Source organism: Harmonia axyridis, chromosome 1 (genome assembly GCF_914767665.1).
Source record: "Harmonia axyridis chromosome 1, icHarAxyr1.1, whole genome shotgun sequence".
NCBI lineage: Eukaryota > Metazoa > Arthropoda > Insecta > Coleoptera > Coccinellidae > Harmonia > Harmonia axyridis.
Genome location: NC_059501.1, coordinates 54982426 through 55007051, shown reverse-complemented (window position 1 = coordinate 55007051; position 24626 = coordinate 54982426). Strand labels below are relative to the sequence as shown.

Below are 24626 nucleotides of genomic sequence, written 5' to 3'. Positions count from 1 at the left end.
GTAGTATCCACCCAACCAAAGATCGAGTAGTTAGATAGGAGTTTACATGGCGTGAAAGGCTTGATTTTTCTTCTTATTTTTGAGATGATTTGTGATTGTGTTACGTTCGTTGATATAGTTTTATGTTATCAAATCATTAATTCTGCCCCCGATTCGATTCATAATATTCTAAATGATTTCTTGCGATTGCTAATATAATTTTAAAAGTTTTTTGTTTATTATCATTATTGTTATTATTATTATGAATGTTACTCTCATTATTATATTGTTTTTGATTGATCTACTCATTCATTTTGCCAACGATCATATTATTAAATAGTATTCATTCGTATGTGTGAAGTTCAAAAAGTTCATAGAAAAAAAAAATATTTTCAAGAATTCGTGGGTTAATATCGGAAGTTCCATTCATAGTTTGCTTCCAACACTTGGATTTCTATATTCTACCAGGATAGTACTATATTGTATCAAAACTGCAGACATTTTCACGGATTCGTTTGTCTGTGAGATGCTATCATCAATTTCGAGACATTCTGAGGAAAATGTCTTGGTACCCCATTGTCAGATTATCGAGATTTGTGAGAAACAAATCACATATCATATGTAAATAACATCAATAGTGATCACAATTGTTATCCCTGAGGATATATGATTATGATTTTCCCATTTTCCCCCATTACAGCTCGCGATGCCTGGTTATGAACATTTCGGCTAACATATTTGATATTATTGGACATCAGATATATGAGGATTCAGTTATTATGGTCTCTCTTAAAAAAATCTCACAATATGTCGTTTCTCGATCATTTGAATTATTCTGGCGTCATCTTGTGGCATGGAAAGATGTATGGAACATCTTGGATTTTGTATCTCATTTCATAGCCAATGTGGAGCAGTGTATAAAAAATTATCGATGGCGGTGCCTAATATAACCAAGGAAGATCATTTCTCAGTCGGGTTCTGGCCGCCGAACATCCAAATTCCATAAAAACCAGAAATGAGAGCTCCCTGATTGATGAGCAAAAACGCCGAAAATTGCAAAAAATCCATTTTCAAAGCTCGATATCTCGAAAACTGTCCATTTTTGAGCTTTATGGCTGAGGACTTTTCTGATCAGTTCATCAAGAACTACAACATATCAAAAATTCAGCCAAATTCACGGAAAGCCATTTTCCCTACTAAACGTGCGGGGTCCTTTATGACTTTTTTCCATAAAACCAATTATATCTTATTCATTCCTGCGTCCTCATCGAATTTGATCATATATTCCGAAAGTGCATTAAATTTGCCTTGATATGAGCAGTCATGAGTGGCAAAAGATTTTCACTGACGAGTATGGTGAAGTGGTGAATCCAAATATTCTGAAGAGAGCAAAATAGTCGTATCTTTCTAATCAAGAAAAACTATAAATGAGAATATGTTTTGAATAATTTTGAGAGATAATACTGAATGAAAAATCGTAGTTTCCAGATTAATAATCAGACCATTGAAGCATTTTTAACTATTAACTCCTCAACATCTCGAATTGATGTGAGTGTTTTGAGTTATGTTTGTTGTTTTTGTTTCACTGAATGTATATTTCAGCTCCCTGAATATGGTCACACAATGATGACCGAAAGCTAGGATGGAACAATAAATGAGATAGATCTTATAGAGTTTGACGACCACACCCGATATCCTTAAATTCAGAATATGTTTTCTTTGCAGTAAAAACTTGTCCATTTTGTATGCTTTCGAATGACATATCCAGTTTTGTGTTAGCTACTTTCCTTTTGCTGTAATATCATGGCTGACATGATGACAATGAAAAAGACGAAAATACTCAAACTTTCCTTTGCTCTATTGCGGAGGTGCTTATGATTGGATATTGAAATAATTCACATGGAAATACTTATTTATATTGAACTCAATGTTTCATAAAAAAAATGAATTAATTTCTAGTTATTTTTACCGAATAAAATGATTAAATCAAATAAGTTCAACCGCCACCTGCTACTCGAAATAGCCATTTATGGAAAAGGGAAAACCCACATGCGACTGTTGTTACTCATTTCCAACATGAATTAAGGTTAATCGTATGTTTGGGACTGATGAGGGGCGAACTTTTTGGTCCAGTAATTCTTCCAGATCGTCTTAATTCTGAAGAATTCAAAAATATTTTCTTAGAAAACCTACTAGGCATATTAGACCAAATGCCTACCAGACAAAATGTTTGGTTTCAGATGGATGGCTGCCCGGCCCATAATAGTCGGAATGTAGCGGAATTAATGAACCAATATTTTGGAATGAGTTGGATCGGAAAATACGGTCCAGTGAGATGGCCACCCAAGAGCCCCGATCTGACCCTTTAGATTTTTATGTGTGGAACACTTTAAAGAGAAAGTGTACAAATTCGCGTTCAGACTCAAGAAGATTTTTTGAAAGAATCCACTCGTTGTGTGAACGAATGCATCAAAAACGTAGTGAACTTCGAAGAGTGGAGGGTTCAACAAGAAAAAGATGTGGAAAATGTATTGAACAGAAGAGAGGACATTTTGAACGATTATTTTAATGTTTTCATCTGTTTCGTTCATATTTTTTTGTATTCAATAATCAAATTTGGTTATCTTTTAAAATACCTGTTTCTATTGTATGAAATATTAAGTTTGTAGAAATTAATAATTTCTATGAGAATTATCTTACTATCCAATCGAAAGAAGCTCGGAAATAGGGCAAAGGAAAGTTTGAGTATTTTTGTCTTTTTCATTGTCATCGCGATAGCCATGATATTACAGCAGAAGGAAAGTAGCTAGAACTAAACTTTGATATGCCGTTCGAAAGCCTACTAAATGAAGAAGTTTTTACTGCAAAGAAAACATATTCTCATCAATAATTTTTCATTCATAAAACGATTGGAGAGATACGACTTATTTCGCTCTTTTCAGAATATTTATATTCACTACCTCACCACACTCGTCAGTAAAACTCTTGACTCATGACTTTTCATATTGAGGCAAATTTAATGCTCTCTCGGAATATATGATCAAATTCGATGAGGATGCTGAAATGAATGAGATATAATTGGTTTTATGGAAAAAAGTGATAAATTCCGTGAAATCAAGAAATGTTAAATTGAAGAATTACCGCCAACATTTCGACCAAGTGTTTAATGACATTTTCTGTCACAAATCACTTGTAAAATCTTCCCTCGTTCAATTCATCTTGGTTGATACAAACATTTGTTGCAAGGCCTTGAATCAGTTGATCGAAAGCACATGTGTTTGTCAGACTTATTTTACCGTCTTTATTTTGTCTTAAAGAATATTGAACATCGTTGAATTCTCTTAATTTACTTTCAGTTTCGTTCCATCTGCTCTGCCATTGTTCGACTATTTTATTTTTGAAGTTGACCAAGTTAACATCGATTATGTGTTCCCTTGTAATACTTACTAGATGTTAGTAATATTAGCAATCGGCATAAATATTTTCTCCAAACACTCCCTTCCTTAGGGGTTTAGTAGTCAATAGCTCATAAAAGTTGGTTGGGATTTGTCAAATATATTCTCGACGTACGGTTCTATTCGGCTTGTTTCTATTGGTTTGAAAACAAATTTTATCTTGAAAATATGCAAATAAAACCGAAAATTAGTAAATATGCACTGCAAGGCAAAAATATATCATTTGAGACACAAATTCATACGCATTTGCATATGACGTTAAGCAAATGCAGATTTATCCGAAGCATAACTTTATAATACAATGCTCGTCGATGAAGTGTGCTACATTTATGTATCACACTGGAATAAGTACAAATATTTCTAAAACTGTAGGGGAACAAAATCCATACCATACGCCACAAAATGAGTACAATTTATCTAAATAAGAAAATTTCCGCCCGACAAGTAAGTGACTGACAGGGAAAACTCAAAATATCTCGAGAACCGAATGGGCACAAAATTTTTTTTATACGGCAAAAATTGGCACAAAATGGGCACAAAATACTCAAATAAAAATATTTGAAAATTTCCATGTATGAGTCACAGCGTCAAGTTGGTGACTCACGGAAAAAACTCGAAATATCTCGAAAACTGAATGGGACAAAAATTTTTTTATACGGCAAAAATTGGCACAAAATGGGCGCAAAATACCCAAATAAAAAAATTTTAAAATTTCCATGTATGAGTCACAGCGTCAAGTTGGTGACTCACGGGAAAAACTCGAAATATCTCGAAAAACGAATGGGCACAAAATTTTATTTATACGGCAAAAATTGGCCCAAAATGGGCACAAAATACCCGAAACAATTTGATACCAAAATTCTGGGAGTGGATCACCAACTTGACGCACCTGTAGTCAAAGTAAATAGATCGTAGATGTCATACAATAAGCTTAGGTATTTGTAAACATAACGCCATATTAGTCGATTTGTGTCAGCGTCATAAAGTTATTCTCAATTAAACATGTCAGCTAAATATGAAAAAATCTGCGACTGAGGCATCGAATGTTCTCAAATACCTATGGTGAGGCCGCTATTAGTGAAAGAACGTACCCAGAGTAGTTTCACCGCTTCAAGAACGGTGATTTTGACATCCAAGACTAGCATGGCGGGGGAAGAGGATAAGTTTGTGCCAAATAGAACAATAACTGGCAGTATCAATACAACGCTATACAACGAGAGACATGATAAAATGATTCTACAGCATGACAACGCTCGAAGCCATGTTGCGAAAGTGGTCAAGACATAATTGGAAACGTTGAAATAGGAAGTCCTACCCCACCAGCCGTATTCTCCAGACGTTGCTTTTCGGACTACCACCTGTTTCAATCAATAGCACACGGCCTAGCTGGCCAGCACCTGCAGTCCTATGAAGAAGTAAAAAATTGGATATATTCGTGGATCGCTTCAAAAGATGAGCAGATTTTTCAACGCGGGATTCGTACGCTGCTCGAAAGATGGAAGAAAATAGTAACCAGCGATGGACCATACAACCAGTTTTTTACAATAAAGGAAAAAACGGCGGAAGCAAAGTTGTACGCCTTTGTATTAGGAATGCGTTTTTCAATTATATTCTCTATTGAAAAAATTCAACGACGGCGAGGTTTCGAAATACTGACTTCGAGTAATAGAGACGATTTTTGTAAATCTTCGACTTATAGAGGTAAAAATGGCGAAATATAACCGTAAAATAGCATCGAGTTAAGCATGGTTATTTTTTCGAATTGGATAGGTTTTTTCAAGGGGACTGAAAATAATTCGAGTTATCGAAAATTCACGGGGTTCGAGTTAACGAGAGTCTACTGTAGTTGTACAATATTAACAATGATGGGTATAAAGCATATAATAATAGTATGAAACAGCTTTTCTCTTGAGAGAATCCGATATCAAATATATAATGAAATTTCCCGAAATTTTTACATGTAAGTATAAGAAAGTGATATGAAGTTTTGTTTGAGAATTAAAACGTGATGACCTTAAATAACAACAGAAACACTATGATTGTACAAAACTTCAAAACTACTGGTGAAATGTGCTAGTTTGGTTATGATAAGAAAAACATCAATATAGGGAACTTTACCTCAATTTCATTCTTCTGATCAGAACACATTATCTCGTAATCTTACCGAACTGCTCTTTATCGTATTCAGATGTAAATAATGATGTTAATAAAAATCGATTTGCCAGAGACTGGTACGTAGTATTACGAGAAGGAATCGATGAAGGTAGGTGTATTTAGCAGAAAATCAATAAGAAACCCCATTAACAAATAAGGTATTTATATATTATTTGTAATGAAAAAGTTCATGTGTCATGGAATTTTAAAAAAAGGTAGTTAGTTATATGTAAATGAATGAGAATAAGAATTAATCGTTGATTCAAAGCTGTACCTTTATTTGAGTATGTAATCAATTAAGGTCCATCGCTAGGGGGAAGGCAGGGTAGGCGGTCGCCTAGGGCGCCAAAATTAAAGGGCGGCATTTCAAGCTTGATCAACAGATATCACATGTATAGATATTCATCGAATGAGATTCAATTTAGTCATACAAAAGAAAAGAATATCGACAAATTTAATTGAAATTTAAAACCATCAAAGGTGCCGCATTATGCTTTATACTCATAAATATCCAGATGACTCGTAATCCCCTCATAGAGCTGTTCACAAATTTTTGACGCTCAAAAAACACATGCACTGATCAGGCTCGTTGGCGTTCGCTTTGCTTAACCTTTCCAAATTTTATTGCTACTTGGGGTGGCTTCTGGATTATTTTCCTTTTCAATTCTCCAATTAGAATGTGATTCATCAGAATGGAATTCAAAATATACGAGAACCGATTCTATTTCACCATTTTCAACTTATCCTTCTCAAGAAACATAAGTGGTTTTATACCACATTCCATTATCTATCTATATATACAGGGTGGCCACTTTTTCAATGGGATTGTATTGGTAACTTTTAAACCATAAGAGTTAGAAGGTTGGTCAAATGGAGAAAAAGTTGCATGCATAGAAGCATTATCAAGCAGTTCAAACAAATCGAAATTATCAGAGCCGGTTATTGAGAAATCATAAATAAAGTAAATTCTGTCATTTTGATTTTTCTTTTTTTCCCACTTTATTTCAAATATTATCAAAAAATGTTACAGGAATTTTTTATTCGACAATGAATTGTTCTCAATCTGACGTAATCAGATTTCGTATCCAACGTTTCGTGCTCACTGGGCCACCCTCAACCTCATGTTTTTCAATACGGACCTGTATATTTTATGACACTTTTCGAAATAACTTTTAACTCTGAATTCAACGATATATCATACAATGTCATTCAAAGTTGATTTTCAGGTGATTTTGACCCTTATCCAATTTTCTTTGGGTCGGATCTGTAGTGAATGCAATTTATCAAAAACTGCTGTTAATAAAATAGTCAAGATACGCGAATACAAAATAAAGTTCGATTCTGGAACAAATGACAAATCCAACAATAGTGATTTCACGCGAGAAGATTGAGAATGTATTGGAAGGTGTTCAAGAAGACGAAATAAGCAAATGTATAAGAAGTATGGGTTCCAGAACCGTTAAGTGCATTTTACAAAATAGTGGACATTTCGTACACTTACTTCATTCATTTTCATTTACTTTCAAATAATCATTCGATTTTTCTTTCATTAAATGATAATTCGTTTAATTATTATGAATCGAAATATGTAAATAATTATTACTTGTTTCTTGATTTGATTCTGATATGTTTTATTTAGTTCAAAATGAGTAAGTTGATTTTCTCATCGAAATGTATTGCATGTTGTTAATTAAACTAAAGGTACCTGAATGTAATACAGATCCGACCCAAAAAAATTTGGATAAGGGTCAAAATCACCTGAAAATCAACTTTGAATGACATTGTATGATATATCGTTGAATTCAGCGTTAAAAGTTGTTTCGAAAAGTTTTATAAAATATACAGGTCCCTATTGAAAAAAATGAGGTTGAGGGTGGCCCAGAGAGCACGAAACGTTGGATACGAAATCTGATTACGTCAAATTGAGAACAATTTACTGTCGAATAAAAAGTTCCTGTAACATTTCTTGATAATATTTGAAATAAAGTGGGAAAAAAAGAAAAATCAAAATTTACTTTTCTTATGATATCTCAATAACCGGCCCTGATAATTTCGATTTGTTTGAACTGCTTGATAATGCTTCTATGCATGCAACTTTTTCTCCATTTGACCGACCTTCTAACTCTTATGGTTTAAAAGTTACCAATACAATCCCATTGAAAAAGTGGCCACCCTGTTTAAAAATGAATCCCTTTTTCCCTTGGTCACGGCATCACGCGTGAATGGCTGGACCGATTTCACTAATGCTTTTTTTGTTGTATTTGTTATTATTAGGAGAAGGTTCTTATGTAAGAAAAAAATACGAAAGTGGCATAATTCACGTAGTTGACATTGAAACAAAGAAACGTAGTTTAAAATGTTTATATGCTCTTTGCAAATACATCGATCAGAGCCGCCTCCGGGGCGTGGTCGGCAGAGACCTCGACTGCGGCACCGAAGGTCCGGGTTCGAATCTCAGTGAGGGTATGGATGTTTAGTGGTTGTTAAAGTCTTTGAGAAAAAATAAAAATTGAATGTTGACATAATATAAGGATGAATGCGAGTGTTAATTATAATAATAATAATAATAATAATAATAATAATAATAAAGTTTATTGATCCTTTGTGACTGTTACAGTATAGGACAGGTCATAATTAATACAATTTCTAATACATAGGTATATAACAATTTACTAAAACAAAGGTATATATCACTCAACTTTACAAGACCACAATTCCAACGATCCATCGCTAAGATAATCAGCAGTCGAGTAATAACATTTATTCAACAATAATTTTTTTATTAAAATTTTGAATTTCATTTGATTTTCATTTTTGAAAGAGTCTGGTAAATGATTAAAGAGCTTTATGCTCTGATAGGACGGTGAACGTTCAAACCGGGAGGTTCTATGACTAGGTAGAGTTAAAACATTTGTGTTCCTTGTGGAATAACAATGAAAATCAGATAATTTTGTAGCAGAATTAAAATTTTTCTTCATATGAAGTAAGCATTTGAATATATATATACAAGTCACTGTCATGATTTTATTCTCAATGAAATATGGTCGACAGGAGGATCGAGGATGTATATTGAAGATCATCCTTATTATTCTCTTCTGACATATCAGAACTCTGTTTAAATCTGAGGAGCTTCCCCATGTCAAAATATTATATGCTATGTGAGGATAACTTAGAGAGTAATATACATCTAGAATAGACGTCAGTGGAAACAAATTTTTTATTTTATTTATAGCGAAAAAGGAAGAATTCAACTTTTTGCACACCATGTCAATATGATAAGACCATCTCATTCCATCGTCCATGTAGACTCCCAGAAATTTAGTCCACTCCCTTGATGTCAATGAGATGTCCCCACAAAACACAGAAATGCGCTCTCTGTTCCAAATTTTCAACCCGAAATGAATAAGAACAGTTTCTTCAACGTTAACCATTAACTTATTCATTCTACACCAATCAGTGAATAACCTGATTATATATGAGGTCGACTCCGTGAGCTCCTCAGGGCTCCGAGCCGTGACAAGTATCGAGGTATCATCTGCGAATAGTGTAATTTGGTCTGCGTCGATACAGACCGGTAAATCATTTATGAATAGTAAAAATAGCAATGGCCCCAGAACGGAGCCCTGAGGAACCCCCAGAACCACCTCACATTCATCCGAACTAGCACCATTCACTCTGACTCTCACAGTTCGACCAGTCATGTAACTTCTCAACCAATCCAAAAATATACCCCTGAATCCCAAATTATAACACTTACTCAACATGAAGGAGAAACACAATGAGTCAAAAGCTCTAGACAGATCAAAAAATAACCCCGCCACACACATACCCTCATCCAGACGTCTGTAGACAATTTCGACAAAAGAATATGCCGCTGTCTCAGTTGAACGTCCCGGTCTGAAGCCATGTTGAGAATCCGTGATTACATTGAATTTATTCAAAAACTCGAGTATTCTGTTGAACACAATCTTCTCAAATATCTTCGAAAAGTTAGTGAGAACTGATATAGGGCGATAATTTGCAATGTCCTGCGGATCACCTCTTTTATGAACAGGAGTGACCATACTTTTCTTTAAACAATCTGGAAACCTTCCCGTAGATACAGATAAATTTATTAAACTAGCAAAATGATCAGAAATGGATTCATTTATAGTCTTTAATAGTCTTGTAGAAATAAAATCTATACCTGTGCTTTTTTTATTGTTCAGCTTGTTAATTACATTCATAACTTCATTCTTCGAAACAGGATGGAAAAAGAAGTTTGAATTCAGCATTTTTGAAGTTGTACATGATGGAGACAGATGTTTACCAAAGTATTCATGTAGCTTCATTGATGTTATAGTAGAAAAATATTCAGCAAAAGATTTCGCAATTAAAGTTGCATCAGTACACAAATTTTCCCCCAGAAGTAAAGAGATTTCAGAATCCTTTGATTTAGTCCTCCCCGTTTCTAAGTTGACCAGATTCCAAACAGTTTTATTCTTTTGACTTGAATTTTCTATTAGTTTCGCATAATAATTGCTTTTTGTGTTATTGACTAATTGATTATATTCCTTTTTTGCAGATTTATATAATTGCAGGGAATTAAAATTTTTCAAGTTGGAATGTAACCAAAAAAGATTTTTCAAATGATGGCTACTCTCTCTAATTTCAGTCGTTATCCAACCTCTTGAATAATCCTTTTCACCACAGACGCGCTTAAGCGGACAACATTCCTCAAAAACGTATCTGATGGTATTCACAAAAGTCTGAAAACAAACATCAACATCAGACTCACCGTATATATCCGCAAATATTGTATCATGAATTGACATATTGAATGTATTCAAATTATTCTGAGAAATATCCCTTACATATTGTGTTTTCTTATCTACTTTTTTTTCAGCTGATACGTAATAGTAATCAAGCGAAATTACTTTATGATCGGCAAGATTTGCCTCGAAAACCCGCGTTTTACAGGATTTCAGATCAGTATTTGTCAATATATAATCTATAAATGAACTAGATGTTCTACCAGAAATATCGGTGAACACTCTAGTCGGTTCAAAGCATGTAATTTTAAAATCGAAACAATTTAGAAAATCAACAAAAAGATTTTTCGTTTTTGAATCAATTTTATTGATGTCAATGTTAAAGTCTCCACACAAGAACATTGAATCCACTCTATGAATGCACTGTTGTAAGACATACGTGAGTTTATCAAGGAATGGGAGAATATCATTCATTGGTGACCTGTATATACTAAAAACCCCTAATTTGAGGTTATTGGCTATAATTTTTACTCCACATATCTCACAATTCATTTCTTCAGATAAATTGGACACATTAAAATCCGATGCTTTCAATCCATTTTTAACATATACTGCCGTGCCTCCGTTTCTGTGTGAAAGACGGCAAAAGTACGCGACTTGTACGTATCCTGGGAGAATCATCAGTTTGATATTCTCCTCTACACACCAATGTTCAACGATACTCAGGATATCAGGCTGTTCTTCCGCCAAGAAAACTTGAAGACTATTAATCTTGTTCGAAATACTCTGAATATTCAATTGTACAATTTTTAGGCTACTAGAATTTAACAAACTATCATTATTGGCTACTAACCCGGTGGTTTGGTCGGTCTGCGTTGAAAAAAATAACGCACACTTGCACGATTTGGCCAATTTGATGCTATAAGGGCCTTTTCGTATTCACTCGCTGGAATTGTGACCTTGAAAGAGGAGTAACTATCCGGAAACCGAGATTTTAATGATTCGCATTTCACTTTATTTGAAAAGTTTTTATTCAAAAATGACAACAAATCCTCCGCCTTAGTGTCCGGTTTTAAATTAGAGACATGAAGAAATTTCATCTTCTCAATTCCCTCCACTTTTGATGATCCAGAGAAATCACCGACTACTAATGGACGATTAAATTTTTGTTTCGGCCTTCTATATTTAACTTCCGTCCACTCATTTACTTTTGAATGTGATTGTTTGGTATTCTCAGATGAATCAACCGCTGTCATCGGTGAAATATTTTTCGTATCTTTGGCAGATGGCATTTTTGTACTCACGTGTTTACCGAGATCTCTCGTTACACCGCTCATATGAGATTTTTCAGTGACAATAATCTTCTCCTTGACAGGTTTTTGTGCATTTTTGATGGAAACATTTGCACTTTTTTGTTGGAAATTTCGTTGGCTTGTGTTGATTATTGGCGCCGGTGAAGCATTATTTTTATGCTGATCTTTCATCAATAAATTATTTTGATTCTTCAACGATTCAATTGCTATGGCCTGGTTTGCGATAATTGAATCTTTTTGTGTTAGAAGTTCTCTCAAATATTTAACTTCAATTTGTAAAATCTCTGTAGAGTTTTTTCCATTTTCAATATTTATATCACGGATTCCCTCCGAACCCAAACAAATGAGATCACTATGATTACTTTTTTCGCTGAATTTTTTACGAAAAGACAACAACGCATCATTTGTAACATGGTCCGGCAAAGTAGCACTGACCAACAAATCAATCAAATCATTTTTACGAAGTTTATTCAACTCGTTAATCACGACGTCTGTATTCTCTGACATCTTGAACATCTTGATACATGTGGGAAAATTAGGAGAAACCCAACAAATTTGTGACTGGGTACATAACCAAAGGTTGAGCCCAACAAGCGAGAAAAAATGAATGCATGAATATCGGTCGGAGTTGGTATGTGGTCGGAGTTATATTAACAAGATACCTACAGTTATGTAGGTATCTTAGTGTATTTTTCACATTGGTTTTTACAGGATAATTTGTAGTGTGTGTTTTTTTCAGAAGTGTTTGTTCAACAAGGTTAGTCAAATTAATAGTGTTGGAAAGTTGATAGACCATTTTCATACCCTTACAAAAGAATAGGTACTATAGTTTTTTTTTTATTTTCAGTTGAATTTTTGTTTCTGAAAATGCCGGCAATTAGACGTACAATTTCAAGTCACAGAACCCGTAATGCTGCAAGTCAAAGAAATACAAGAGCAAGTCAAACTGATGAGCAACGTGAAACGCGGAATGAAGTTGAATGGAATCGATGGAACCGGAACCAACAAAAATAGAAGTGTTGCGTTTAACCCCTATAGAGCTGCATTTAATTATAACAAAGAAATTGACTACAGTACACTGCATATCGTTGCTATTGGACCAATGAACGTTGTTTTTCAATATTGCAAGGCATTTAAGTTTAAAAATGAAATCTCGAAAATTCATGTTTTTCACATGGCCAGTTATATGTCGCTTGTTCCAGTTTCGGAATACCAACAACACTATTTATATACGCGCCAGAAAATAAAACTAAGAATATTGTGCATCATAAAGCATAAGAATAATAAACATTTTGTTTTTGGAATAATTTTGATTTATTAATATTCCAACAGCAATACTTAATAAAGAAATTAACTTAATTCAGATAAAAAGGTAACAGATATTTCTTGATTATAGGGCGGTACGAAGTTCGCCGGGTCAGCTAGTATTAATAATAAAATATTAATAATAAATGAAATATATAAAAATAAATAAATATTATAATATTTTTTATAAGAAATTAATTAGTGTAAGGCGTGGGCGCATTCAAATTTAAAATAATCGCTTATCCTCGTCTGATTGTTTTATTCCATAACCTTAAAGAAAAAAACAAAATATTCAAACTTTTTATGAAGTCAAAACTGAGCAGGAAAATCTGAAATCACCCGTTCTAGAGGGCGGCAAATAATGGGAGTGGCATTATCTACTTTTTCCGAGAAATCTGGATACCTGGAAAAATTAATTAAATGATTTTTTCAATTCCAACGAATTTAAATTCGTTAATTATTTTATTCAAATTATTTAAAATTATTCTGATATTTCGACAACTACCAATGATTATTTTAGATGATGTTTGGTTTCAACAGAATGGCTGTCCAAATTACAACGTAAGAGTAGTCGCACTCAGGACGACTTTTTCAGAATGGCATGATCAAATAACTACCAGATTGATCACCTAATGATGTTTTTTTGGGGTTATCTGAAAAATTTGATTTATAGCGAGAAACTTATAGAGCGATAAATAATCGAAATAATCAAACTTTGTGCCCAAATAGCAACTATACTGATTCTGATCAGAGATATGAGATTATCTCTTCGTAATAAATTTCGCTACTCTTTGGCTCAACAAGGTGTATTATTTGAACATTTGATTTAAATTTGTCGAAAATCGATACCGCATTTTTTTTTTTAATAATAAAGAGTTCATTCATTATTCATTATTTTTAAGAATAAAGAGTTTATTATATTATTATTATTTGTCAGAATTTGTTTTTGTTTCTGACTTTCGTAGAATTTATTTTATTTTGAAACCAGTTAGGCGAAAAAATTAAATAAGTACTCATTTTCACGAAGGAAATTATGTCATTCATTATCGTAAAAAATTTCTAGCATACAATGAAAAAACAATTGTCGTATTTATGTTCAACCGATATGGTTTTAAAACGTATCCTATGATTAGATAGCGACTTATTCTACTATTAAGCCGCAACGCAGCACGCAAGTGTGACCCTCCCTACTTCGCCATTGAAACAGAGCATTGTTCATTAGATATCGTACCATGTTGATGTTTTGATTATTGCACTATTTCACTGTACCATGAGTATTCTTTGGAATAACGTTGAATATCCTATATTTCCGACAGTATGGTCCTAACCTGTATATTCATAGATAATAAACTGGCCAACGGTATCGCGAAAATTATTCTGAAACCAAAATTTAATCAACACTGATAGGCAACCAGAAAAAATGTAGGTCATTGACTAAACTAAAAATATCGTTTGGAAATATGTTTCATTGAGGTTTCTAAGTGATTTTTTTTTCTGCCGTTGATTTAAGGTTATTCGTACTTTGCAGTTATTCTTATAGTAACGGTAACATAACCTGATAATTCGATTTCCAGTCTCACTTTCGACAGTTTATTCAACATAATTTATTCTTTTTTCCACTTCAGTATAACGATCTATTTCCGTTTCAGAAAAACGTTTTCGAAATATTAAATAAATTATATAATTACCTAAATCAAAAGTTTTCATTCAAATGCTCAGGAATTATTTACATTATTTCTTTATAGAAGAGAGGAGAAATACTTACTTTACCCTTTTCTCCTCCCAAATCTCCAACCGTATCAGATTTTTTGATTGAAATTATACTTCCAAGAACCAACTTGGCCCTGCTGTTCAAAGATTCAGATCTCTGTAAAAAAATAGTTGATTAGGAACTCTCTCAGAATGTTGATAATATAAAATCATTAAATGAGATAAAATTGGTAACATGGAAGTACATAGAAATAATATTTCCAAAATCTATTTTTCCTGCCGAGTTTCCTAGATTTTGAGAATTTTTTATTAGTTTCGATATAAATGTGATTGTCTTGTAATATATGGCCTGCGGAAGAGAGGTAGGAAGTTTTTGAGGTGTTAGGTACGTATTCCTCCAATTAAAGCCGGTGAAATCTATTAATATTGATTCAGATATTGTCGCATCTCAATAACTCGCTATTTTGTGGTAAAATTCCAGTTAAAACTTTGATAGTTCTTCTGACAGATTACAATTTTTCCAAACACCATTACCATTTATAAACCGGTGAAATCTAATTCACAGATATTGTTGCATCTCAACAACTCGCTATTTTGTCGTAAAATTTAAGTTGAAACTTCGATACTCGTAGTTCTTCTGAGAGATGTCAATTCTTTCGACTACCATTACCATTTTTAAATGGGTTCCAATAACAGTTTTTCGTTAATATGTGCATGGAAACATATGATGGAAACAGCTCAAATAACTATCCAACGACCAACATAGTCCATCATCAATATCACGCCAATAATTCAAAGTCCTGCTTTGAAAAATCATTAATCATAGTTTGTTAGAGCATTCTAATCATCATTGCAGTTGCACCAGCCCCATTTTAGAATGAGTATCTAAGGTTCAATCACACAAACAGCCCAAAAACCGCACCAAACAGTGACAAGTTGAGGATGGCATTATTTTCAACAATCATTCTTGGATTTTGTGAGCCGAATGCGACAATTCTGCTTATCAATGTAGTCTCAGAGTCGAAGATGGCCTAATCACTGAAGATACTGCTATCATGGTCGAAGCTCGCAGGTCGAAAGCTCCCCGATTAGCAACCAAATACTTTCAAGGCAAAGTAGAAGCCGTTTGAAGAATCAGAGTTGTAGTAACTCTGTTTGCCCGAGGGGTGGCGTTATGGGCGTCGAGCCATACTTCACTGCGACCCCGGCGGGTTTATGGAAACCACCGTGTTGCAGCAGAGTCACCTTCCCAATATGTGAGAGGGTATCTTAGGCAGAGATCGCTGGATTACCTAACCGATGAATCCACCAGTGATCTTATGACGGAACACCATAATCATTAGGGACGGCTAGAGAAGACTCGCCAAAAAGTGAATCCTGCCTTTTTTGCGACCACGTCTAAATGTAATGACGTGATACCTCCTGGGAATCCGAACAAAAATACTCGAAAGTAATCGTGGTTAAAAATCTCACTTACAACCAGCTGAGTAGGTTGTAATAAAACAAAACTGTATTTAGTTATAAAATACTATACTCACTTCTTTCAATGTACTCCTTCTTCGCCTGAAAGAATATTTTTTATGTTTAATAAAACATTGCAAAATATGAAAATAGAAAACAATTGCGAATTTATCAAATTAAATTATACAGACAGAAAGAGGAACCATGTTCCTCTTTGAGAAGTCTGGTAAAATCAAATTTATCAAATCAAATATTCACATATTAACATACATATCATAACCAACATTCATCTCATTTATACTGGTTTATCTTAGAATATTTTTGTAGTTACTTCTTTATATTAAATGCATCTATAGTTATTTTATCAATTATTAAATATTAATTATTTCATGATTATGATAAGTCAAAAATCTTTAAGTAATATGGTAATTTTCGAGTGTTGTTTTCTGTTCATCTTTGGGCATAATGGAAATTAACGAGTTCATGAGAAGTCAATGTTTTAATGTGTTTCCTCAGAATGGATCTAGTGCAATATCGGACGACTCTGGATGCTATCAGATATAGGTTTGGAAAAAACATTAAAAATATAGGATATTCAATGTTGTTCTAGAGAATACCATGGATTCCATAGCGAAGGGAGGTTGGTTACGCTAGCAGCCTGCGCTTGATAGTAGAATACGAAATGCTGAATCCAGGGCCGACTAATTCAAATCAAACAAATCCATCGTGTTGAGCCAAAAAGCAACCACATCTATTATGAAGAAGTAATCTTATATCTCTGAGTAAATTCTGCATATTTGTTATTTTGGTACAAAGTTGGGATTTTTTAACCCTTTTTCATTAATATTCGGTGCTCTATCTATTTCTGGCCCATTTACCAAATTTTTCAAATACTCCTTAAAAAAATCATTCGGATATAAATCTGGTGATCTTGTGAGCCGATCGTAGAAATGTCATGGTCCGAGAAAGTCGTCCTGAGATATTGTGTGGCTATTCTCACGTTGTGACTTGGACAGCCGTCCTCTCTTTGAACCAGTCATCATCTAAATTAATTGCTAGTTATCGAACTGTCCCCATGGGGTCAGTTCGACAAGTACCAATTAATTTGGATGATTTTTAATTCGGCATCATCTAAAAATTTGGTTTATGGGCAATAAATTGATGAAGCGACGAATATTAACGAATCAAGATTCAAAATAATCTATCTTTGTGCCAGATTAACAACAATGCCGGATTTGCTCCCAGATATGAAATTCTTCATGATAGATTTGGCTCAACAAGGTGTATTATTCGAACATTTAATTTAAATTTATCTACCCATCCTCACCATCCTCACTTCGCCATTGAAGTATAACACTCTGATATTCCATATCGTATCACGCCGATATTTTGATTGTTGCACTGTTCTACTGGAGCAGTAGTATACGCTGAGATAATGTAGAATATCTTTCAGAATGTATTTTCCAAAATTGTTTGTGGATTACAAAAGAGAGTCAGTACGATACCCTCCTCATAATCAAGTTCTAGAATTTTTGAACAGAACTTGAACGTCATTCGATTTAATTTGGTGATGGTTATAGTGTCGGTATAAGAATGAATTTAAGATTTTGTTTTCAAATTATCAACGCAATATGGAATATGGATGTATTATCATTAAAAAATGAAGGTATTAAATACTACCGAATAAATTGATACACCCTACCTCGTGATAAAATTGACCTCCTACATGTTCCATATACTTACTCCTGTATTGATTCTTTTCTTTTTTCTTCTATACTCTTTTTCCTTCCAGCCAATTCTAGTGTTTCTTGTTTTGCTTCAGGTTGTTGAGCTGAAAAATAATATAAATCATCACTAGAATAATATAAATCATCCAGAATCATTCGCAATATGAAGTTACTTGACCGTAAACAAAATGGAGAAAAATTTTCAATTTCCGACGATAAAACATCTCAAAAAATGTCTGATCTGAGGTCCCTGCGTCAGGAATTACTATCTAGACGTAGGTAATTTTGGGGAGAAGGACATCGACATGAAGGATGTCGGCAGAATGACAAACATAGTATCAGTGAAACTTAAACATCAACGAAAAAACTCGGCGTCGATTAAGTAGACAGTCCAATCGACCCACCCAATTTTATGCGCTTCAACTCCTGGTCAACAATAGAATGTCAAATCTCTCCACTCCAAACTTTATACGCTTCAACTGAACCACTTTCTAACTCATTGCTGAATCGTGGCTGCACCCTCTGGTATTCCCAGCAACATGGATTGCATCCCAGAGTACCTATACGTTATTCAGATTCGACAGTGAAAAATAATCAGCCATGGTGTAATTCATTCCTACCTCGGTTCCTACATCAGCGATACTGTTGCGAACAATAAATTCAATGCATGGCCCTGAGAACATAGTCCTGGATATCTTGCTCTTCATATAACCCCAAAGTTTATTCCCTCAAGAGATTGACGACGTATTCTCTATATAATAAGTACCAAGAAATCTAGGTGGCAACATTATTGAAGCATTATTGATTAAAGAGTCATTACCAACCAATTGATAAATTTAAAATTCCTGAAATTGTTTATTCAATGATAAATGTCGATTTGTATATGTACTTCATAAAAATAACAAGATAGAAATCTATGACTACCTTCAGTAATGGTTTTCTCTATGAATCCTAACTAGAGTAACTGGTGCGTTTAGTTAGTCTGTAGTTTCTAGCTTGCAGTTTTGATGGAGTATTGTACAGTGCATCCCATTTTGGGTGAGACAGCCAGGTTTCTCGCTTGTTATTTGAGATAGAGCCTTGCGGTTTTCACGTTCCTGTCCTACTTTTTCGTGAAACTCAAGTTGGTCTAATCAGATTCTGCATAAATTTTTCCGTTCAAAAGATACAGGGTGATTTTGGAAATTGATACTTTTCGGACCCCTCCTTTATCTCTGAAATTATTAGAAATAATGCTGAGCTGAAAACTACGTCTGAATCAGAATTCTGCGTAGAATACAGTGGCGTACTCAATATTTTTTTTCGGGGTATGGTTTTGAAGATTCAACACAAACCTATGTTTTTTTTAATGGAACACCCTATATATCATAACTTCGTTGAGTTCGTTATTTTTTTCCCTTCAAAATGATGTATGATACTATGTAGGTAGGATGTTCAGAAATGTTAAAAAAACACTAAAACGTCAAATAATGATGATTTTTTGTGAATGGGCCATGAATTTTCTATGTTTCAATAAGAAGATTATTACTTTCGATTTTTAAAAGTAGTAGGTCATTGATGACACAAACATCCTTGTTGTTATTATGGCTACTATGCATTTGGGAGCATTGTTTTATCAAGTAGGCATTGGAGGGAAAAAACCCATCTGATCTAGCTGTCATCGCTATAAATTATTGTTATCATTATTGATTCTTCTTTTCTATGGGAAATCCATTGCCCATTAACAAAAAATCATCATTATTTGATGTTTTAGTGTTTTTTTAACATTTCTGACCATTCTACCTATATAGTATCATATATCATTTTGAAGGGAAAAAAATAACGAATTCAACGAAGTGATGATACACATGGTGTTCCATTAAAAAAAACATAAGTTTGTGTTGAATCTTCGAAACCATACCCCGAAAAAAAATATTGAGTACGCCACTGGATTCTACGCAGAATTCTGATTCAGACGTAGTTTTTACCTCAGCATTATTTCTAATAACTTCGGAGATATAGGAGGTGTCCGAAAAGTATCAATTTCCAAAATCACCCTGTATCCCTTAAACGGAAACTGTTGTGCAAAATCTGATTAGACCAACTTGAGTTTCACGAAAAAGAAGGACAGGAACGTGAAAACCGCAAGGCTCTATCTTAAATAACAAGCGAGAAACCTGGCTGTCACACCCAAAATGGGATGCACTGTACACGTGGTGAGTTTGCAAATTTAATAATTTTCGTTGAACTATAAGACACTGATGAGGAAAAATTGTATTATTAAATACAAAAATTCCGAAACGTACGTCTGTCTTTATGTTGATGTAGTTGTTTAATTAGTTAACCGTATACTTAATTGATACACTTTCAGTAATTTTGAATTTTCGTTTGGTTGATTATTAAATTTGTCATTTTTAGAATTGGAATATATTCCAAGACAAAAATAAACTAAATATATCATATAGATATATTATTGTGAAGGATTAGACACAAAGGTGTCAAATTATTTGATTTGTATTATTGAAGCAATTGAAGAGACTGTGATGACACTCGTAGAAGGTTTTTCAAATTCATCAGATCTAACTCAAGTTCTAAAGACAATGTTGTCGGAGTTGTAGCGCTTCGGAATCTGCCAATTTTTTGGGTGAGGCTTTTGCCCTTCCTTTTATTCTAGACCTGACAATTTTTTCAACTGGTATATATGGGTTTTCGAAAGAGCTAATTTAAATTCAAGGGCAGTAATCTAAAAGGTCCTTACTACCGTTCATCATATCAAATATTCTTTAAATTATATTAAGTACTATGAAATTTATTTCAGTAAAATGGATTTCCAGTGACTTCATTTAGGAGGCCCTATCTCCGTAGGGAGGGCCGTTAGGAAAAAAATGATGGGAACTTGTCATCTTATTTTTTTAAGTTTTATCTGAATCCGAGAGATTTCCCACATTTTCCTGGACACCCTGTACAGGGTGGGCAAATAAGCGAGGTAAGCGGCTATATCTCAGGATCCACTCATCGTAGAGACTTGTGGTGAAAAATTTTACCACTAAAGTGAACAAGAGAACACACTGGAAATTGTTTTGAAGTTCATACCTCTACCGGTAGGGGGCGTAATAGCTACCGTCGAGTAGAAAAATGAATTTTCCTCGAAAATGTTTCATATGAAGTTGAAGAAAAAATATCATCACTGTAATCCTTGGAAAATTCTTTATCTTTTCAAATTGTCACTTTCGATTTTACGACATCAAATAAGGGTGGGTGAGAGGGAGAAATCTGACTGATTGAAACGCCTGTAACTTTAGTTTGGCTCAACATTTTTGAGCAAATTAGATCTCGTCTGGAAGATAATGTCTTGTCAATTGAAGACAAAAAATACTTATGATGAATTTGTTTTTGCTGCTTTCGATAGGGGGCGCTAAGTCAGAAGTTCATTGTTTTGTTCATTTTACTCCGAAATTTCAAATGTAATGATAAGATTTTCTTAACAGAAACAAAAATTCCATCAAATTTGCATGTAAAAACCTGAAGGCCGCAAAGCGATAATTTCAGGCGTTCTGAAGTTATGGCCGAAAGAAGATATTCTTCAACTGATGCACTGCGAAAAACCAAATTGTGTCTTCAGGTTCTGACAGAAACATAAATCCCATCAAATTTGTATGAAAAAACCAAAAGGTCGCAAAGCAATAGCTTCAGGCGTTCTGGAGTTATGACCGAAAGAAGACACAATTTAGTTTTTCAGTGCATCAGTTGAAGAATATCTTCTTTCGGCCATAACTCCAGAACGCCTGAAGCTATTGCTTTGCGACCTTTTGGTTTTTTCATACAAATTTGATGGGATTTATGTTTCTGTCAGAACCTGAAGACACAATTTGGTTTTTCGCAGTGCATCAGTTGAAGAATATCTTCTTTCGGCCACACACTAGTGAGAATTTTCTTCCGATAACTGTGGAAGAAGTTATAAGTACCATAAAGAAAAATGGGAAAGCTCCAAGTCCAGGGACTTCTTAAAACTAATAAAAGAAAAGGAGGATATAAAATGTTCTCAATGAGATTTATTTCTCTGGAGTAATACCAAAGGCTCAAAACCACTTTTGCAACTCTTCCAAAGAAGTCAAACGCAAAGAGTTGCAAGTTATCAGTCTTGTCAGTCATGCTCTCAAGCTTTTCCTGAAAATCATCCACAGAAGAATATATGAAACTTGTGATCAAATAGGGCAGTTCGGCTTTCGTAATGCCTTAAGCACTGTTTAGTACAAGTTTTAATTCAACGTGCCAGAGACGTTAACATGCAGAGGTTGATGGACAAAAGTGAGTGCAAAATATGGACAACATCTAAACTTGAAAAAGAAGAAATTCAAAATACTATCAAAAAATAAACAACTAACCGCTCGACTGAAAGTCCACAACAGGATTGTACAGTGCATCCCATTTTGGGTGAGACTGCCAGGTTTCTCGCTTGTTATTTAAGATAGAGCCTTGCGGTTTTCACGTTCCCTACTTTTTCGTGAAACTAAAGTTGGTCTAATCAGACTTTCAATAACTGTTTCCGTTCAAGAGATACAGGGTGATTTTGGAAATTGATAATTTTCGGGCCCCTCCTTTATCTCCGAAGTTATTAGAAATAATGCTGACGTAAAAACTACGTCTGAATCAGAATTCTGCGTAGAATCCAGTAGCGTACTCAATTTTTTTTTTCAGGGTATGGTTTTGAAGATTCAACACAAACCTATATTTTTTTTAATGGAACACGCTATATATCATTACTTCGTTGAATTCGTTATTTTTTTCCCTTCAAAATGATGTATGATACTATATAGGTAGGATGGTCAGAAATGTTAAAAAAACACTATGGAAAATCCATTGCTCATTAACAAAAAATCATCATTATTTGATGTTTTAGTGTTTTTTTTAACATTTCTGACCATCCTACCTCTATAGTATCATATATCATTTTGAAGGAAAAAAAATAACGAATTCAACGAGGTAATGATATATAGGGTGTTTCATTAAAAAAAAATATAATTTTGTGTTGAATCTTCAAAACCATACCCCGAAAAAAAAAATTGAGTACGCCACTGGATTCTACGCAAAATTCTGATTCATACCTAGTTTTTACCTCAGCATTATTTCTAATAACCTCGGAGATAAAGGAGGGATCCGAAAAGTATCAATTTCCAAAATCACCCTGTATCTCTTGAACGAAAACAGTTATGCAAAATCTGATTAGCCCAACTTGAGTTTCACGAAAAAGTAGGACAGGAACGTGAAAACCGCAAGGCTCTATCTTAAATAACTAGTGAGAAACCTGGCTGTCTCACCCAAAATGGGATGCACTGTACAGAGAGCAACCAGTTACGTATTTGGGAACAAACATCAATGAAGAGTGGGATAACTGAATTGAGAAGAAGTGTTGAAGCGAGGAAGCCCGAAATTTCTTCCCTTAGATGAAAAAACTTTTCATGAGTAATAAAAAATGAGTATAAAAACCAAAATATTTAGTTGCCGTATGGTCTCGAAGCAAGAATACTAACAGAAGCGTCATGCAGGAAATTAGAGGTGTTTGAAATATGGTTCTTCCCTTGTATTCTGAAGATCTCATGGGTGGACCACATCACCAATGAAGTAATTCTCAGGAAATTCAACAAGGAGAAATAAATCTTGTACCAGGTGAAAAAACTGAAACTTGAATACCTTGGTCATGTTATGAGAACCGAGCAGGTATCCACTTCCTACAACTTATACTCCAGAGAAAAATACAGAGAAAAATAAGCATTGGACGACGAAGAATATCGTGGTTCGTTCAACCAAACACCCACTGTGCTTTTTCGGGCAGCAATTGATAAGGTCCGTGTCGCCATCATATTAGCCAATATTCAAAATGGGTAGGCACCAAGAGAAGAAGATGAAGAAGACCTTATTACTCGTTGGGGAAATGGGAATTTCCGAGCACTTGTCTCTTCCGTTTTTCAAATGCACATGGTGGTATAAAAAAGGGCACAATCCTGCTGAATTTTGGAAAAGTAAGAGAATTATTCAATCAACTTTTGTTTATTGTTTTAAATCAGAGGGAGTATGTCACTCATAAGAGACAAAACAATCTGCAAAGTTCATGTTTTGGTGAGTAAAAATAAACCCTTACGTTTTTCCTGATCATCGCCTTTGAGTGGTTGAACATGATCCTGAACACTCGTGTCAGTAGGTGCAGCTGCAGGTGTTGTATCAACAGGAGCTTGCTCACTAGATTCTGGTGGTGGAGCTGCTTCTGGGGGTTTTTCTTCAGCCATAATATCAAATTAATCTTACAAGCATGTGATTAATAGTACAAATGTCAATAATGAATGACATAATCATAAAGAAAGTCGAGCTGCTATTTTATCCATGATCTTCTTCTTTCATTGCCTATCCAGTCCGAATGTTGGCAACAATCCTTGCTGTTTTGATCTTGTCGACTGCCGATGTGAAAAGTGATGTGGTCGCTGTAGAAAACCAGGTCCTTAGGTTTTTCAGCCATGAAATTCTCCTTCGGTCCAGGCCGTGTAGGTATTAGGTATTATCGTGGATTTATTCTTCAAACGAAGAATTTCCTCGTTCGTTCGTTTTATGATCCACCCATGAAATCTAGGGATCCACTTGTATAGCCACATCGAAGCAGAGGCACTCTAGTTGTCATGGTCGAGGAATAGCTCTTAAAATATAGATGATCTCCTGGAAAATACTGCTGTCGCCTTTTCTATTAGAAAGCTTATTTTCTGCTAGTGGCCTCATTCATTCAACACAGATCCTAGGTATGTA

General features: G+C 34.4%; 1 protein-coding gene across 1 annotated transcript in view; it reads right to left on the bottom strand.

Annotated features, from left to right (window-relative positions):
- Positions 1 to 24626, bottom strand: part of LOC123689028 (dynein light chain Tctex-type protein 2B) — a 33920-nt gene extending 9294 nt beyond the window's left edge. Inside the window, exons 1-4 of the mRNA XM_045627821.1 lie at positions 23974 to 24626; positions 17872 to 17959; positions 16206 to 16230; positions 14723 to 14824 (exon numbers count right to left, since the gene is read on the bottom strand). Coding sequence (XP_045483777.1) covers positions 14723 to 14824; positions 16206 to 16230; positions 17872 to 17959; positions 23974 to 24118 — 360 coding nt within the window. The 5' untranslated portion in view covers positions 24119 to 24626. The remainder of the gene's footprint in view (positions 1 to 14722; positions 14825 to 16205; positions 16231 to 17871; positions 17960 to 23973) is intronic.